The sequence below is a fragment of the Pongo abelii genome, chromosome 9 (genome assembly GCF_028885655.2).
Source record: "Pongo abelii isolate AG06213 chromosome 9, NHGRI_mPonAbe1-v2.0_pri, whole genome shotgun sequence".
NCBI classification, from domain to species: domain Eukaryota; kingdom Metazoa; phylum Chordata; class Mammalia; order Primates; family Hominidae; genus Pongo; species Pongo abelii.
This window is the reverse complement of record NC_071994.2, coordinates 35139075-35157528: the sequence shown is the minus strand read 5'-3', so window position 1 is coordinate 35157528 and position 18454 is coordinate 35139075. Positions and strand designations below refer to the sequence as shown.

The window sequence follows — 18454 nt, the reverse complement described above, 5'->3', positions numbered from 1 at the left end:
TACTAAACCGCCTACCTTAGGACACTTGCATTTCAGCAGGGAGCTCTTACGCCCCCAAGGTAATGCTCCTCTATTGCTAGAAATTCAGATCTCTAGGCTGGCTGTGGGAAGCATGTCTGGTCTCAGGCACAGTACTTCTTGTCCCATGCAAAGTCAGCTGGTGTGAAGGGGGGGATCCAAGGAAAAGAAGGGGACTAGGAAGGGAAGCGGGGATCCAAGGACTGGCTTCCCAGCTCTCACTGCCAGCCAGTGGGGTCACAAAGACATTGCCTCATACGTGGAGCTGTCCTCTGCTAGCTCGTACAGGATCTTATCCTTCTCTCATATAACTATATCCTCCCATCTAGCTTATCTTACTCACCTTCAGTCTCAATTTAAATGTGTCTTCCTCCGGGAGGCCTTCCCTGATTGATTCCCATGTCTGGATCGATTCAATACCCCCAGACCACTAAATGCCTTTCTCTGTGAGCACTTGTCATGCTGACTTGTGATCCATGGATCTCAGTTAGCCAGAATCCAGCACAGCCTGACACTTAGCAGGTGCTCAGTTTATGGAACGAACGAACGAATGAACATCTGTTCATATACACTATAGCTCTGCAGACACCACGACTATCTTGTTCTCCATTGTACCTTCAGCACCCAGTCCAGCGCTTAGGCTGTAGTAGTAAGACAGTAATGATTTATTAATTGATTGAAAGAGGGCGTCACAAGAAAGGGACTTGCATCTATGTTGAGACGACTTCTTTATTGCAAGGGCAAGAAGCACATCCCAGACCTTTTTGAAAACATCAGGGATGGAGGTGGGAGGCAAGGCAAGATGGAGGAAATTTCTAGGAGTACAGATATCTAGCTGTCATGGCGGGTTTCCCTCGTCAACTATGGTTTCAGTTTTCTAGGGATTCTTTTTTTTTTTAGATGGAGTTTCTCTCTTGTTTCCCAGGCTGGAGTGCAATGGCATGATCTTGGCTCACTGCAACCTTCGCCTCCCAGGTTCAAGCGATTCTCCTACCCCAGATTCAAGCGATTCTCCTACCCCAGCCTCCGAGTAGCTGAGATTACAGGCGCCCGCCACCTCGCCGGGATAATTTTTGTATTTTTAGTAGAGACGGTGTTTCACCATGTTGGCCAGGCTGGTCTCGAACTCCTGACCTCAGGTGATCTACCTGGCTCCGCCTCCCAAAGTGCTGGGATTACAGGCATGAGCCACCGCGCCCGGCCTTCTAGGCATTCTTAACCTGGGGCTCACAGGTGGGGCTTCAAAAGATCCATGAATCCTCCGACTCTTTAATCAAACACCCGTGTCAGTAGCTGTATGTGCATTTTTCTGGAAGAGGCTCATGGCTTTCAATGAGTTTCAAAAGGCTGAGACTGCTCGAGACCTTACTGTCCAATATGGTAGCCATTAGTCCCGTGTGGCTATTTAAGTTTAGATTTAAATTAAAATTTCAGTGCCTCACTTACACTAAGCTACACATCAAGTGCTCAACAGCCACTACCTACAGGCCAGACCAGATAGAGCGCATTTCCATCATTGCAGAAAGTTTGATGGGACAGATATCTGTATTGGTAGCATTACCAACTGAATACAGGTAAGATTGGATCCAACTAGTGCTTTTGTAAAATGAGTTACCCACATTTAGAAATAAAACATAAAAATCTAAAATCCTGATTGATTTCATTTGGGAAGCAGGACTACCTATCAGCGTGGGGCCTGCGTTCCCCTGGCAGCTGGAACGCACAGTACCGCTCCCTTTAGAGGGACTCTCGGTCATATAGAAGTTCCCCGCTTGACCCTCCTTGACGACTGACAGTACGACCCTCGTTTCTAGGGGACTTCGCCCGTCTTGGTCTCCTTCCAGGCTCGCGTTTGTAACCAGACTCCAAATTTTGCTAAATGGGGTTGAATTGGGTTTGAGAGCACATCTTAGAGCAGGGTCTAGGGCTGAGATTCGGGGTCTCAGTTGGAAGTTGAGGAGGGGCAACGTCTCCTTCCTTACAGTTTTCCCGAACTGTAGGAAGTCAGAGGGAATTTTATCCTGAACATCTGTTGCTTGACAAAGAACTTCCCAGTCCTCCTCCAAGCCCTCCAGTCCCTAGCCCAGTTCACCCGGGCCCGCCCCTAGCAACGAGATCGCGGGGAGGGGCCGAGGCGAAACACGAGCCCCGCGCCCACCACCCTGGCTGGCGACGTGGCTCCGCGGCCCCGGCCTCCCCCGGCAGCTCAGCGACCAATGGGCGCGTGAGCGGGGCCGCCCGCAGCTTCCCAGCCCGAGGCCCCGGCGCGCCCCTCTGCTCCGGCTCGGGGCGGGCACTGGCGGAGGGACTGGCCAGTCCCCTCCTCCGCGCCGGCCCCAACCTCGTCGCTGCCGCCGCGCTCCGAGCCCCCATTCCCGAGCTGCCGCTGTTGTCGCTTGCTCAGCGTCTCCCTCCCGGCCGCCCTCTCCTCGGGACGATGGCGCGCGGTGGCCGCGGCCGCCGCCTGGGGTTCGCCCTGGGGCTGCTGCTGGCGCTGGTGCTGGCGCCGCGGGTTCTGCGGGCCAAGCCCACGGTGCGCAAAGAGCGCGTGGTGCGGCCCGACTCGGAGCTGGGCGAGCGGCCCCCTGAGGACAACCAGAGCTTCAAGTACGACCACGAGGCCTTCCTGGGCAAGGAGGACTCCAAGACCTTCGACCAGCTCACCCCGGACGAGAGCAAGCAGAGGCTGGGGTGAGGCCGCGGCCAGGGCCCCGCGGGGGGCGGCGCAGGTGTGCGGGGGGCGGCGCAGGTGTCCGGGGGCCGCCTGGGCGGGAGCCACGCGGGATACCACCGCCAAAGCGAAAGCGAAATCGCGCGCGCGGCCTCGAGGATGGGGGCCTGCCCAACTCGGCTCTGGGGCTCAGGCTAAGTTGCCGGAGGGCCCCGGACCCCAGCTTGGAGATCGCCGCCGCCGCGCCCCGGCCGGGGTGGCTTCTCGCGGGGAGGCGAGAACGTGGCAGCGGCCGCGGGAGCCAGGACGGCGAGGGCCCGCCCCCTCCCCCGGGTTGCATCAGAAGGGAGGGGAGAGTACACAAAAGAAGAGTTTGTCCACAGTGGCCTGTTAGTGACATGAGTTCCTCCCCACTCTCTCGCAGTTTCTCTCTGATCCCCCACTCCCGGGGAGAAGGGCTTGAGACACTCGCTAAGAAGGTCTCAGGGATGAACATAAATGGATAAAAGATGAAGGGGCAGGCGAGCGACAGGCTTGCTTCCTGGTCTCGGCCAGAGTGGTCTTGCCTTTTGCCTAATCGCCCTGTAAATCTATCGTAAGGAGGCCGGGCGCGGTGACTCACGCCTATAATCCCAGCACTTTGGGAGGCCGAGGCTGGCGGGGGGGATCACCTGAGGTCAGGAGTTCGAGACCAGCCTGACCAAATGGCGAAACCCCGTCTCTACTAAAAATACAAAAATTAGTCGAGCGTCGTGGCACACGCCTGTAATCCCAGCTACTTGGGAGGCTGAGGCAGGGGAATCGCTTGAACCCGGGAGGCGGAGGTAGCAGTGAGCCGAGGTTGCGCCACTGCACTCCAGCCGGGGCTAGAGTGAGACTCCATCTCAAAAATAATAAAAATAAAATAAAATCTAGTGTAGGGATACAAAAATCCGGTTGAAAAGGGACACGCAGTTTCCGATTGGAAACACGAGGAAGCAGGAATGGAAACGGGTCGCCTGAAACGTTTCTGTTGGCAGCAGATATCTGCAGAAGCACTCAGTTCTTTGGCAACGGATTTGTTTGGGGGCAAAAAGCTGGAGGGTTCTCTTGGTGGTGGAGGATTTTGACTTGGGCTGTTAAAGGCAGTTGAGTCAGGAACCAAACCCGGGAAACAAAACTTTGGCGCATTTTAGTACACCCTCCCCGGGTCCCCCTGAGGACACACTTGGGCATTGTGCGGAGATATCTGGTGGTCCTTGCACAGAGGACCCAGCAGGCAGCCTGGTCCCAGATGGAGGCAGGGCTGTGGAGGAAACCAGCAGTCCTGCCTACTGGGCACCGGGTCTCAGATCTCCCTGAACCTGATTCCTGGGGGTGAAGGATCTTCATGTTCTGCCACATGAGAGAGAACACAGCCATCCCTGTGCTCCTGGGGGCCTCCAAAGGCCAAAGTGTTTCATTGGAATATGAGGATAAATTATACCTATTGTGTAGGTGCACCATTTGCCTGCTCTGATAAAAAGACCTTTGAACTTCAAAGTCACCTCCAAACAATTACCTTTTATCTTGCAGAGTACTTTCTCTTCTTGGTTAGGACTTAACAATGGGGGCCATTGATGAGTTCAGTCTATTGTATTGCTTTGAGGCACTTGGAGACTGATTTATCCTGGAGCCCTGAGTGGCAGCCACATTGTCACTGGAGAGGAGGCAGGGAGAGGTTTTGGGATTTGGAAAACTTTATAAGGTGTGGTCCTACAGCTTCCAGTTAATGCCTTCATCATGACAGTTCAGCCTAGTAGTGAGAACAAGTGACACTGGAGTTGGTCTGGATTTGATCCTTGTATCAACACCTTGAATTCATTCATTTATTCATGCAACAAACATTTGAATGGCTACTGTGTACCAGGCCCCAGTTTAGATAACTGGCAGGTACAAAGATGAAACCTTATGCTCTGTGCGTCGAAGCGCTTGTAAGCAAATGTGGAGGAGAGAAACACAGACAAACTAGCCATTATGCACAATTGCTGCAGTGATGGCCTATAAAACCTACTGTGAGCACATTCAGGAGAAGGAGCCGCCAGGGCTGCAGGTTAGAGAGAGAGGATTGGGCTGTCACCTGATCAGAGTTTGTAGGATGACTTGGAGGTTGCCAGGTGTACAGCAGGGGAAGGCCTTCCTGAAGAGAAAACAGCCCATTTCTAAAGGGTTTGAAAAGTGTTCTGGGGCATGAGGGGTGGTGAGTCTGCAAAGGGGCAGGGAAGGGAAGTGAGAGGTGAGAATGGAGGGGAAACCAAGTGCAGAGCAGGAAGGACCTTGGTGAGATGGACATGAGATGTTATCCTGTACGTTGTCAAAATGTCATAATCCCCAAAACTCATTGGGAAAGTCAGGCTGGCAGGAGGGCAGTACACAAAGAACATAATCAAGGCACAGACTAGACCAGTGGCAGGGAGAGGAGGTGAATGCCAAAGGGGCTTGGTCTCTCCGGATTCCAGGAGGGGATGAATCTAGACACCAGTGGGAGGTAGAACTGGCAGCTCTTGCTCTTGACTCAACGAGGGGGAGAAGAGGGAGGTAGGAATCAAGGGGACATCTGGGTCTCTGACCTTAGCCAACAGATGGGTGATGGATGCACCATTCACTTGTAGGTTAAATCTGGGGTAGAGGCGGGGTAGGAGGTGCTGGAAATTATGGGTCCTGTTTGGGATGGGGCTGAGTGTGAGAAGCTGCCCCTCTGTCCAAAGCTTCTGTTTCAGTGGTCCCCTCCAAGATTGGGCTGAGGAGGAATGAGTGTGGCTGGATCTAGGCAACTTTGTCACCATCACCTGTCAGTCATGAAAATGTGACAGCTCCAAGGCCCCTAAAGACACCTGGACCAGAGTTTGCAAAGTGGGAACCCGTAGGCTGCATGCATTCACAAATATGCCACACAGTGTAAATTACTTGCCCACATTTAAAGTTTGCATGATTTCACATACAGACCCCCATATCTGGCTTCTCTTGACACCTTTATTCCCATGTGTCAGTCATCGTCTGCAGCAGAGTCGGCCAGCCCTGTTTGGCAGCTAGCAGGGTACCTCCAAGTGGCCATAGGTCCTATCAAGAGGTTTTGCTCATTCTGTTACCTGTTGGTGTTGAGAACAAATGATGATGGAGTTGGTCTGGGTTTGCTCCTTGGATCAACACCTTAACTTCATTCATTTATTCATGCAACAAACATTTGAATGGCTACTGTGTAGCAGCTACCATCAGCCACTGATCTAGATTATTGTCTTTAGTAAGGAAAGGCATGCATTCTCTCCTTTATTCCTCACAACATTCCTTGTGAAGTAGGTGTTCAGTTTACAGATGCGGAAACTCAGAGAGTCAAGACACTTGCCCAAGATCACGCAGATAATGGGGACCAGAGGCAGGACGGGGATCCAGGTGTTCTGATGAAAGTGCTGGGCTTCATCTCCATCCTAGCTGCCTTTCCCAGGATCTCACTTGAGACTGTTAAAGAGAAGGTTAAGATCTTATTTATTCTTACAACAAATATTTATTGAGTCCCTAATATGTGTCAGGCTGAGCTATGTCCTAGATGTTTATTTGGCATAGATTAGATGCTGTCCTTTCCACAGAAGAGGATTGTAGAGTCTGATGTCGTTACCCTGAGATTATGTTTCCCAGTTGGCGTTGGGTAACCCATTGGCATGTCTCCACTGTGTCCCCAGGATCGGAGCAGTGCTTGGCACATAACTGGGCTCAACACTGCACAATGTTAAAAGAATTATGCTGTGTCTGGCTATGATTTCCTGGGGGAAGAGGCCTGAAGACACTTGAAGTTTGGTGTTTTAGTCTTTTTTTTTTTTTTTTTTAAAGACAGGATCTCGATTTATTGCCCAGGCTCGTTTACGGTGGTGCAATCATAGCTCACACTGCAGCCTCAACCTCCTGGGCTCAGGCAATCCTCCCACCTCAGCCTCCTGAGTAGCTGGAGCTACAGGCATGCATCACCCTTCCTGGCTAATTTTTTTATTTTCAGACGGAGTCTCGCCCTGTCGCCCAGGCTGGAATGCAGTGGCGTGATCTCGGCTCACTGCAAGCTCCGCCTCCCAGGTTCACGCCATTCTCCTGCTTCAGCCTCCCTAGTAGCTGGGACTACAGGCGCCCACCACCACGCCCGGCTAATTTTTTTGTATTTTTAGTAGAGATGGGGTTTCACCGTGTTAGCCAGGATGGTCTCGATCTCCTGACCTCGTGATCCACCTGCCTCGGCCTCCCAAAGTTCTGGGACTACAGGCGTGAGCCACCATGCCTGGCCATTCCTGGCTAATTTTTAAATTTTCTGTAGAGTCAGGATCTCACTATATTGCCCAGGCTGCTCTCAAACTCTTGGCCTCCTACCTCAGTCCTCCCACCTCAGCCTCCTGAAGCGCTGGGATCACAGATCCAGCCTATCTTTTAGGATTGAGACCTGTTAAACTTGCAAATGAAGGGGTACTTTCAAGCTGTGATGTTACACCTTCCTGAGAAAGAGGAGCTTGGGTTCTTGGGTTCAGGTAGGAGGTGGAGACATTGATTATTCACTCCTCCCCTTCTCGTGTACACCCTCCCCCACCTAAAAAAAAGTTATAGGAGATTTTCTCTATCAAACTATCAAACTACTGATGAATTTGTTTCCCATTTTTTATTAATCAAAGATTAATTGCCACTCAGAATGTCTGTTGACAAGAAAGTTTTACCACTGAAGCTGATAGAATTCCAGCCCAAAACAAAGAAAGAAATCTAGAGTTAGCCTGTATGACCTCCTCCCAGGTAAATGGACTACAAGGGTGAAACTTTTTTAAACACTGGGAATAGCTTGGGGGTGTTTTTGAAGTTCCCTACCGGGATGCTGTCCTGATTTGGGACCATCTGATCTAGAGATGACAAAAGTGAGTTCCCAGCCTGAAGTTTGCTCTGGGCTAGCTAGTATTTAGGGTACCTCAGTGGAGTTCAGTGGGAAGTTTCTGAAACCTAGGCCAGCTGTGGAGCTGGTATAGGAGTCTTTACCCTAAGAGCAAAGGGTTTAAGGTTCCTAGAGTGGATCAGCTGGTCAAGTTTTGTGAATAGATTCCATGATGTCAAGGCTCCTTCAGCCCTGACATTTGTGCTGTGTCCACCATCTGGTGTCTTCCTGCTTTACGTTTCAAGTCTTTGTATCCATGGTGGTGGGATTTAAAAAAAAAAAAAACAAAGACTCACTTATCTTTTGATTTACATACAATTTTCCACTTTTTGCATTGGACCTAAGCCAGAAGACATGAGTTCTCACCCCAGTTTTACCAAATACTGGCTGTGTAATCTTAGAAGTTATTCCATTTCTCTGGGCCTCAGTTTCCATTACTCCAAAATGAGGGTGCTGGACTACAGCAGGGAAGATTAATAGGTTTCATCTTACAGATCAGCTCTGATCCGTCGGTAATGGCCATCACCAGAGCACAGTGCTGAGAATTCTGAGAGCACCTCTAGGTTTATCAGGACAGAGGGGCACGATCCATTAGCAGTGTCTGCCATCAGCACTGGTTGGGGGAAAGCACATCAACCTTGGAAGGATAAACTTGAAGATTCCTTCCAGCCTCCTTGGATCATTGATTCTGTTGTAGTTGTATGTGCATTTTAGATTGTGCAGGTGTTTGATCTTTTGCTGGACCAGCATCACATAAGCCTTGATATTATAATAGCCTTGTGCATGTGTGTGGGTTTCTTTCTTTTCTTTTTTTTTTTTTTTGTACTGCAGGAAGATTGTTGATCGAATTGACAATGATGGGGATGGCTTTGTCACTACTGAGGAGCTGAAAACCTGGATCAAACGGGTGCAGAAAAGATACATCTTCGATAATGTCGCCAAAGTCTGGAAGGATTATGATAGGGACAAGGATGATAAAATTTCCTGGGAAGAATACAAACAAGCCACCTATGGTTACTACCTAGGTAAGAGGTGCTGCAGGAGCGATGACACAGTGGGGGCCCAGGTCACAAGCTTTTTGTCGACTCTCTCCTCTCTTATCATATCCACTCCCTTCAGGGAGATGTCACAGCCTCCTAAGTAGAACCCGCTTGTATAACACCCTCCTCTGGAAACTCAGAATGTACTGAGTTGCTTACACTGAGTGAAGTTACAGGTGGGAGGGAAGGGCTGTGAAGGCTAATAAAAAAAATCCCTTAGATTGAGACCCCGTCTCAACTTCATCTCAGATGCACACACGGAGAAGAAAGCAGAAGGGAAGTGTGTCTGTGGTACATTTTCAAAATGCTGCCTAATTCCGGATAGCAAGGATTGAGTGGGCCGGAGCAGTCAGGGAAGGCTTCCTGGTGTGGGTGGTTTGGAAACTGGAGCCTTGGAGAATGGATTTATATTTGGAGAAGGTGGGTCAACTGGAGGGGCAAAGATGCATTAATGCGTGCAGTAATGGGAAGGGTTTAGATCCAAGACAAACAAGATCGGGAGAAGGAAGGAGAAGTGAGATTACAGAGGCACGGGGTGCAGACCTGCTGGGTGCATGGTGAGGATGGCAAAGAAACAGGCCCAAGGAGAACCAAAGATGCACACACATGGCCAGAATCGGGGAGATCTTGAAAGCCAGGCATGGCGTTGAGACAAGATGTTTTGGGTACCAAAGAGCCTCTGTATGTTCTAGATCTAAGAATGAGATGATGAAAGTAGAGTTCTGCAAAGAGAAGTATGGCAGTAATATAGTCTAAAGCCTGCACTCTTAACCACTTGCAGTAATTCCCCTAATATGCCATGAGGCCTAGATTATGGGGTGGCTTGAAGGGACTGATATTATAGGCATTCTGACATAAAATGTTTTAAAGAACTCAGTAGGTCAGGACCTTTTTTCCCTATGTGTACCATTTGAGCATGAAGGATGAGTGATCTGGCAGGAAATGCCTTTCTTGACTGCACAGTTTAAAAACATTTCTGCATACATACATCCTGCAGGAAACCCCGCAGAGTTTCATGATTCTTCAGATCATCACACTTTTAAAAAGATGCTGCCACGTGATGAGAGAAGATTCAAAGCTGCAGACCTCAATGGTGACCTGACAGCTACTCGGGAGGAGTTCACTGCCTTTCTGCATCCTGAAGAGTTTGAACATATGAAGGAAATTGTGGTTTTGGTAAGATAAGTGACAAGTCTGGGCTGGGAAGAGACTGGGGAGAAAACTGCCTCCAAATCTTGTCTCTTCCAAAGAGAGAACATTTTTCAGCCTGAAGGGAACTGGAGAAGGACTCTCAAGTAGAGTTTGTTGGAATACCTGTCTACCAAGAAAATTAGTCAAGTCAGGCTGGCTGCTGTAACAAATAGCCCCCAGTTGTAGCCATTTAACACTAGCAAAGCTTGTTCCAGCCAGATGGACCTCCTGGGCTGTTCTCTGAGCACAGCTGGGTACCCATTTCTCCTCTAAGCACTCCTACTTGTGCTCTACCATCTTGTAGCTTCAAAGTCATCCTGGCAACACCCAGCTGGCTGACAAAGGAAAAGAGAGGGAATGAGAAGATACAGTCTTTGTTTACTCTTCTGGCCAGGGAATGACACATCCCCTTCGCTTATGTTCCACTGGTCCCTCCTAGATATGAAGAGGCTGGGAAATACAGTTTAGATATGTGCCTAGAAAGAGTAAATGGGGGCCAGGCACGGTGGCTTATGCCTGTAATCCCAGCACTTTGGGAGGCTGAGGCAGGTGGATCATGAGGTCAGGAGTTTGAAACCAGCCTGGCCAATATGTTGAAATGCTGTCTCTACTAAAGATACAAAAAAAATTAGCCAGGCGTGGTGGCGTGCGCTTGTAATCCCAGCTACTCGGGAGGCTGAGGCAGGAGAATCACTTGAACCCAGGAGGCGGAGGTTGCAGTGAGCCAAGATCGTGCCATTGCGCTCCAGCCTGGGCCACAGGGTGAGACTCCTCAAAAAAATAAAAAATAAATAAAAATAATAAATAAATAAATAAAAGAAAGAGCAAATGGCTTAAGTGAGCAACTAGCTAGTCTCTGCCCCATTTCTCAATTTTAAGGGACTTGGAAAAAGACTCAGAAACGGAATGAATTGGATTGTTAAAACTGTATGGAAATGTAAAGTAAAAATTATGGCTGGAAGAGATGCTACCCTTAGGGGGTGGGTCTTTGGAGGGTGGGTGGATCACGTCCTAGGCTTTGAGGAATGACTATGCTTGTAAGGCCTCAGAATGTAGTTGCTTTCCATAGTGTCTTGTTGGGTCCCAAATGTCTTCATTTTCCATGACAATTAAATAAATGCCATCACCTGTTTTCCTGGGCAGATGCACCAAGCCAGTTCCAACTGTTTCAATCCTGGGAAACAGATGGCTAGAGCTTTTGTTTACATGAGCTGTGGATGATTTTAGTTATCCAGGTGGTGGAAGGGTCCGCTCATGCTTCATCCTCCTGACTGCCATGACTGTAAGGACTGGGCAGTGGCTCTAAGAATCATTTCTCTTTACCACTCAACATCCATGTAGTGATAGCTAATGTGGCAGAGGACAGTGCAGGTGGTGAATGATCCAGAGTAGACTACAAGCCTTTGGGAGTGGCTCTCTGCTCTCAGGTTGGCTCTTTGGTTTGACCCAGGATGCCTCTGAGTTGCTGTGCCAATGAACAGTAAACTCATTTAATTATTGACCCAATCAAAAAAAACTAAATAAGAGGTCAAGTAAACTAAATACAGAGCACAATACATTAGAAAGTCAGATATACTTTTATTTCTTAGTTGCCCACTGTTTCACATTTCTCTGACACCAACTCAGTATTCATAGTCCTGTTAGCACTAGAGTCTATTCTTGTGCTCATCTAATCCAGTGGTTGTCACACCGGGTTTCTCACATGTTCCCCAGTGGGTGTTTTGGCTGGATGGTGGAGTTGGTTGGCTTGGCAGGGCCTCCTGATATCGTCAGAGCACCTCTGGGGTTACAGGTACATCTTGCTTTGAAGAAAGCTTTCTGCTCTTGAAATTGGGGTGGGGGATTAGGAACAGAAACTATTGCCTGTGTTTTACAGATAAAAAACTAGTTCCCAGGGAAGTAAGGAGATGAGCCAGAAGTCACCAAGCATTCAGCTGTAAAAGCTGGACAAAGGAGGACACTAGAATTCTCAGACTTCTTAGAGCACAAGCTGGACAAAGGAGGACGATAGAATTCTCAGACTTCTTAGAGCACATGGCCATCTTGCATTCTGTTTTACCCTTTGCTTCCTAGGAAACCCTGGAGGACATCGACAAGAACGGGGATGGGTTTGTGGATCAGGATGAGTATATTGGTGAGTACTGACCTAGAGTCTTGCTCAGCTGTCCCGACTGGGCCACATGCCCCCACCCACACGTCTGGCTACTTTCCCCAGACGTCTCTCTTAGCAACAGCTGCAAGTCTGTAAGTCACTCCTGTGAACTTCCAGCCTGCTTGTCCCATCAGCCCTAGTGGCGTAGTATCAGGGAAGTATTATTAGGCCTCATTCAGTGGAGAAGAGATGAAAAGGCTGGCCCTACACAAGGCTGGCCAACAGTTGGCCCCATGACCCTGAGAGGTGCCCTTCGTCACACTGCCTAGTTTTACCTTTGCAAAAGGGCATTGGAGATCCCATAGATTTACAGTGAAGATAGAGGAGACAGTGTCAGGGCAAAGACTCTAAAACTGGACTGGGTCAATGGGGCCTAGAAACTCTGAGTAGGTGCAGCTGTGATTAACAGAACTGTTTATGTGTCTGAGCACTTTGCAGAAAGGCCTTCTTCTTGGAAAGATAAATGCTTTACAGAGTGCACAATTGCCCAATAATATGCTCATTTTGTGCCCCTTGTTTCCCATCCTTTGGTTGGGAGTCCTATAGAGTCAAATTAATGTGTTTGGGTCTGAACCCACCATTGCTGGTTAGAGCCCTTCCTGGTAGCCCCAAATCCCCCCCAGTCCAACCCCCGCTAGAAAGGACTAGCGCAGGCAACAAGGACAATTCCGTTTGATCCTCCCCACCTGCTATGGCACATGGCTCCAGCTGCAGGCTGCCTTCTCATGGCAGCTCTTTTCCCAAGTCTCAATAAAGTAAAAGCTGGAAAATCATTTGATTTAGGTGTTGACCTATGAAAAGAGGAATGAAATATGTATAATTTTTGTACAGATTTTTAATCGAAGCCACTAATTACCTTTAAATGTAAAACCCAGAGCCTGAGTTGCTGTCTCTGGTTTTGTGGTTATATTACTTTGCCACTCCAGACACGAGAACAAGTGCCTTCAGCAATGAAGAGCAGACTTTCCTCTAATCATTAGAAATTATGTTTGATCATGAGCCAAACACTGTTCCTTGTGTGTCATTGGTAACAGACAAGGTAGCTCTTGCCACAGTAATTAAAGTAATCTTGGTGGCACTACCCTGATAGAATAACATATGCTGACAGCTCCCTCATCAGAGCAAGCAGTTGAGCCTTCCTCTTGCTGGGTCCACGTGTGAAGGTCACGTTCGGAGGCGCAGACCTCTTACCGTGGCACTGGGGATGAAATGAGACTGAAAGCAAAGACTGCATGATTAAAACAAACAATGTAGTGCTTTTGATTGAAAGTGTGCGCTCTGCCCAGCCCTCCAGAACTGTGCATTGAAATGGTGCAAAGTCAGGGGCAGAACTCTTTGAGTGACTTTGCCTAAAAGAAGCATCCCATTCTTTACAATGAATAGAGAGAGGGAGGTGGAGGCGTTGCGCTTGAAAATCGAATACCTAGTGACTCACAGGCAGAGGAAACCCAATGTATTGACTCGTCATTTCACTTCTCGGGGAGGCTTCTCTTCAGGCAGCGCCAAGTGGAAAGTGGGTGGTGGGGGGTGTAGTAGGAAGGGCACTGGAATTAGGAGCTCTAGCTTCTCCACCGATTAGCTGTGTGACCCTGGGGTAGTCATGTAATGGCTTCAAACCTCAGCTTCCTCATCTGTAAAATGGGAAAAAAAAAGTGAGCCCATTTTTACAGGATTCGATGAAGCTCGAATTAGCTAACATGTATCACAGCTCTTTCTCAAAAACAATGTAGACATGTCAGTTAGGGGTCTACCTTGTAGTCAAGGGTCTTGTCTTTTTTTTTCCTTCGCTTACTACCTGCTCCGTTCACCACCTGACATTTCCAAGCTCTGCTTCCATGACAGAGAAACTGCCTGCAGGGTGTCTCTCTTTTCCAAGAGCTACTGACACACACACAATGCAAAAACGTTTCCTTTTTCTTTTCCTTGCCATTTGGATGGGTCATTTGGGGATAATGACCCATCTTGTAGAATTGTTATAGGGATGAAATAAAATGACAAGTGAAAGCCCTTTGGAAATGATATAAACAATAGTACTAAACACAGTGGCTAAGACTCTGGGTTGAAAGCAGAGTGGCCATGTTCCTGTGCAGCCTCCAGCTCATATGAGCTGTGGGTCATTGGGTAAGACTTTACCTCGTTGTTTTCATCTGTAAAATGGGAATTAAAACAGCACTCACTTCGTAAGGTTGTTGTGTGAAAATCAAATGAAAACTGTGTGTAGAACACTTTATACAGTATCTGGACCGTAGTGTTCAATGTTAGTCATTATTATTAGTTTTTGCTTATGTAGTGCCAGTATGGGTTGTAGAGGGCTTTTACATCAAAATGGCACATTTGATCATAATAGCCCCATGATTTATAAATTATCATCTCCATTTTACAGACAAGGAAACTTCAGGCTCAGTCACTGAACTAAGTCAAAAGCCAGGATTTATCTTTTGGCTTCTAAACTCAGTTCTTTCTACTCCACCACATGGCCTTCATCATGAATAAATTATTGCATCATTATCCCCAAGAAACTGCCTACCAGCTGTTTGAGTTAGGTCTCTGGATTGGTCATCGCCTTTCCTAGAGCTCAGAAGGTCAAGTTCTTTTTTTAGGGGGCGCTTACCTTCCCACTTTCCTTTGTAACCAACAACAACCTTCCCTTCTAGCGGATATGTTTTCCCATGAGGAGAATGGCCCTGAGCCAGACTGGGTTTTATCAGAACGGGAGCAGTTTAATGAATTCCGGGATCTGAACAAGGACGGGAAGTTGGACAAAGATGAGATTCGCCACTGGATCCTCCCTCAAGATTACGATCATGCACAGGCTGAGGCCAGGCATCTGGTATATGAGTCAGACAAAAACAAGGTATTTCCCATTCTTCTGGAATCACTGATTGAAGGGAGACAGTTTACATAAGATTGGTTTTGTTTGCTTTCTCGGCGATAGCATTGACCCATGTAGCCATGTCTTTATTGACTTTTCCTTCTTGTCCTGCAGTGGAGACCTGTAAACTTGAGCTAATACCATGATAACCCACAGTAAAATTATTAGGCCCCAACTTTCCTGGAAGGTCAGCTATGAGCCACAGACTTACATTAAGTCACATTTCCTAAGATTGCAGAACTTTGTGGGCAGGACACGATTTAAGAAGTATACCCCGTGTTGTCCTAGGATCAGCTTATTTATCCATTCATTGTCACCAAATACTTATCAAACATCTGTGAAGTGTAAGGAACAAGGAAGCCCATCCCATTAAAGCCCAGATATCCTCAGGCAAGCTCAGGTTTCTGGCTTTAATGCCTAGTACTTCGGTATCTATTGATAAACATCCAAATAAACAAATCAATACATTTAGAAAAATGTCCTATTCCCCACTTTGCTGATTGCCCTCAAATTCTCAGGTTATGCCAACAGTCAGTTTAGGCAGTGAGGCCATAAGAGGGAAGTGGCATTCTTGAGGGCCTATTTTGGGAAGACCAACACTGCTTGTGGACACAAATGGATTCTAGCTTCTGAATTACTCGGGGACTTCCCTGACACATGTTAGCACAGTTTTTATAGCAAGAGCCTGTTCCAATTTGGAGTTTTGCAGTGCAGTCATGGTAGATGAAGGAGGTGCCCAGTAGCTTCTGGATTACTAAATACAGTGTTTTAAATGTTGCACATCAGTGAAATGATATGAACATCATACTGAACTAGTACAGTTACCAGAGCTTCCGTGACAGAGCTCTTTGATCTCTTCTATAGGATGAGAAGCTAACTAAAGAGGAAATATTGGAGAACTGGAACATGTTTGTTGGAAGCCAAGCTACCAATTATGGGGAAGATCTCACAAAAAATCATGATGAGCTTTGATAGACACTCACCAGAATATGGCAGACTGTCATAGGCATTCTGTTATTGTCTTGGAATGTTGCTACAATTGTCTAATTTACAGCAGTTGTGATCCCACAAAAAGCAAGTTTATACCTCGGATTGGGGTATAAAAATTGTTTTTTGCTCAGTATTTACTGGAAAATGGATATCACTAGTCTTTCAGTAAGATTTCTCTCAAAACAGATGAAAACCTTGGTAAATTGCAGTTCTCTCTGGGGATATATTGGTACAACATGACTTAAAACTTTTTTTTTTTTCTGTTAAAACTTAAAGGGGAACCAAACTTGAAAACGCCCTGTTCTTCAGAAGTTGAGTGGGTTGAGGGAGGCAGTAAATATGAAGTGACTGCTATGTATTTTAACTACCAGATTTTTTATATTTGCCACTGTTAAATAGTTGGAAAGGGGAAATTCTGATTGAGCAAAAGTGGTATCATCCTAGGTAAGCTTATTTCAGAACAAGTCTAATATTTCAGATTCTTTCTTTTCGACTTTGTACTCTGAGTTGTTACTTACTGTAAGTGGTGTATATGAAACCTCCATGCATTTTCCAGTATGGATCTGCTGATATGCACAGTAAATCCATGTCTTTGTTTGTTTTTCTATTAAAAAGCAATCAAGAAAGATAATGTGAAAAAGAAAGGAATTTAGAGGTAGGGAAAAGATGAATGTCAGACATTTGAAGAACTATAGTAAAATGATAAACACTAAATATACTTGAGAAAACTTTCTTAATATGCCATTGAGGTAGGCCTGGTCTTTGAAATAGTGAATAGGAATACAATGCATCTCCTCAATGATCACTGATTAGAATGAGGTGGTGGGATCCTTGGAAAGCCAAATGGAGCAGAGTTCTGGATCATGTCCTATCCAGTCCAGTGAAACCACGACCCTCAGACCTGTCCCCCCGGAATAGCTTATAACATGGAATGAGGACAAGATGATACTCTGAGCTGTGGACTGAACTGGCAGACACAACCTGTACAGATTGAAATTTCACCTTGTAAGGAGGAAGTGAATGAAATAAAGGATCCCCCTAAGGATTTTCTACTGTGTCCTGTGGTGTTTGACTTCACAGATGCTATTTGTGACATTATTATTCACATAGCATAAAACAGTGGGGTTGGATCCCATGAATAACATTATAAAGGTTCTGGGTTTTTTTTTCATCCAATTACTAGAATGTTCAGAATAGACTCATATTTACTAATTTAATAAATGTATATACTTAATGTCCTTACTTTTCTAGGTCATTTTAACTATAAAATCTTCCTGAAAAAGGTTGCACCTGGAAAATCTGGACTTCTTCCCTGGGCCTACGAGGCCCTGTAGGAGGAGGCCTATGGGATCTGGCCCCTACCAGCAGCAGCAGCATCTCCTTACCACTGTCCCTTTCATACCGCCTATAGTCTGGCCCCAGAAACTTTCTAGTCCTCAGACACATCGAGGTCATTCCCAGGTTGGGCCCTTTGCACTTGCTGCCCCCTCACATTCAGAATACCCATCTCTCACTCCCTCGGGTAACACATGGTACTTCCTCAGGGGGGCTTTCCAGACCCCAGTGTTTAAAGTAATCCCGACTTGAATCTCGGTTTCACATCCCCCTTTTATTTTCTTCTTGGTATGCATTACTATTTATATTCATTTCCATGCCTTCTGTCCAAATGGCCACAAAGTGGGGGATTTACAGTGACAGAGACTTACACGGTTCTGGAGGCCAGGGTCTGAAGTCAAGGTGTCAGCAGGGCTGCTCTGCCTCTGAAGGCACTAGGGAAAATGCCTCCTTGCTTCTTCCAGCTTCTGGTGACTCCTTGGAGTTCCTTAGCTTGTGGCTACATCACTCCACTGCGTCATCTCTGCCCCTGTCTTCGCAAGGCCTTCCTCTCCTTTCTCTGTGTCTCTCCTTGGTGTGTCTTTTATAAGGACACTTGTCATTTGATTTAGAGCCCACTTGGATTATCTAAGATGATCTCATCTTGAAGTGCTTAATTATATCGTCCCTTTTTCCAAGTAAGATCACATTCACAGGTTCTGCGGGTTAGCAGGTAGATATATCTTTTGGTGGGGGGCCGCCATTCAAGCTAACCTACTATACCACTTGACATTATATTGTTTGGACATTGCTTGTCTCTCCCAAGCTAGAATATAAACCATGAGACCAGCAGTCTCGTTTTCTGATTTACTGCTATTTCCCGGGACCGCGAACAGTAGAGTCTAGCAGCAATAAATGCTCAGGAATTATTTGCTGAATGAATGAGAGGCTGATGGCTTTAATCAAAGGGAATATCCCTCAGGGAAAAAAATTCTGTAAAAAATATTAAAATAGCTAACAATTGCTAAATGGGAACTTTAAGCGATTTGCCCAAGATTCCACAATGATTAAATGGCAAGGCAAGACATCAACTCCAGGTGTTCCTGGCTCCAAAGTTCTCTTCCATTTAGCTTTAAGTTTTGCTGCTCCAAATCTCAAAATTTCATATGTTTTCTCTTTATTTCTTTGCTCATCCACAGCATATGATTATTTGGTAAGGAAATGAGAATAACTCCGCTTTACTAGAAATAAGCTGATGGCTTTTTTTTTAAAGCAATGAGAAGCTGTTTTTTAA

General features: G+C 46.9%; 1 protein-coding gene across 1 annotated transcript; it reads left to right on the top strand.

Annotated features, from left to right (window-relative positions):
• Positions 1 to 2050: 2050 nt before the first annotated feature.
• Positions 2051 to 16891, top strand: RCN1 (reticulocalbin 1). Its single transcript, XM_002821913.5, has 6 exons — positions 2051 to 2709; positions 8433 to 8626; positions 9639 to 9817; positions 11906 to 11966; positions 14639 to 14838; positions 15721 to 16891. The coding sequence occupies exons 1-6, from the start codon at positions 2456 to 2458 to the stop codon at positions 15826 to 15828; spliced, it is 996 nt and encodes a 331-aa protein (XP_002821959.1). The 5' UTR covers positions 2051 to 2455; the 3' UTR covers positions 15829 to 16891.
• Positions 16892 to 18454: the final 1563 nt, after the last annotated feature.

Bases quoted from the DNA above. Each gene is read 5' to 3' on its own strand.
- RCN1 (XM_002821913.5), top strand. From the start codon at position 2,456: ATGGCGCGCGGTGGCCGCGGCCGCCGCCTGGGGTTCGCCCTGGGGCTG. The intron at 2,710-8,432 runs GTGAGGCCGCGG...TTTGTACTGCAG, and splicing joins GAGAGCAAGCAGAGGCTGGG to GAAGATTGTTGATCGAATTG. The intron at 9,818-11,905 runs GTAAGATAAGTG...TTTGCTTCCTAG, and splicing joins TGAAGGAAATTGTGGTTTTG to GAAACCCTGGAGGACATCGA.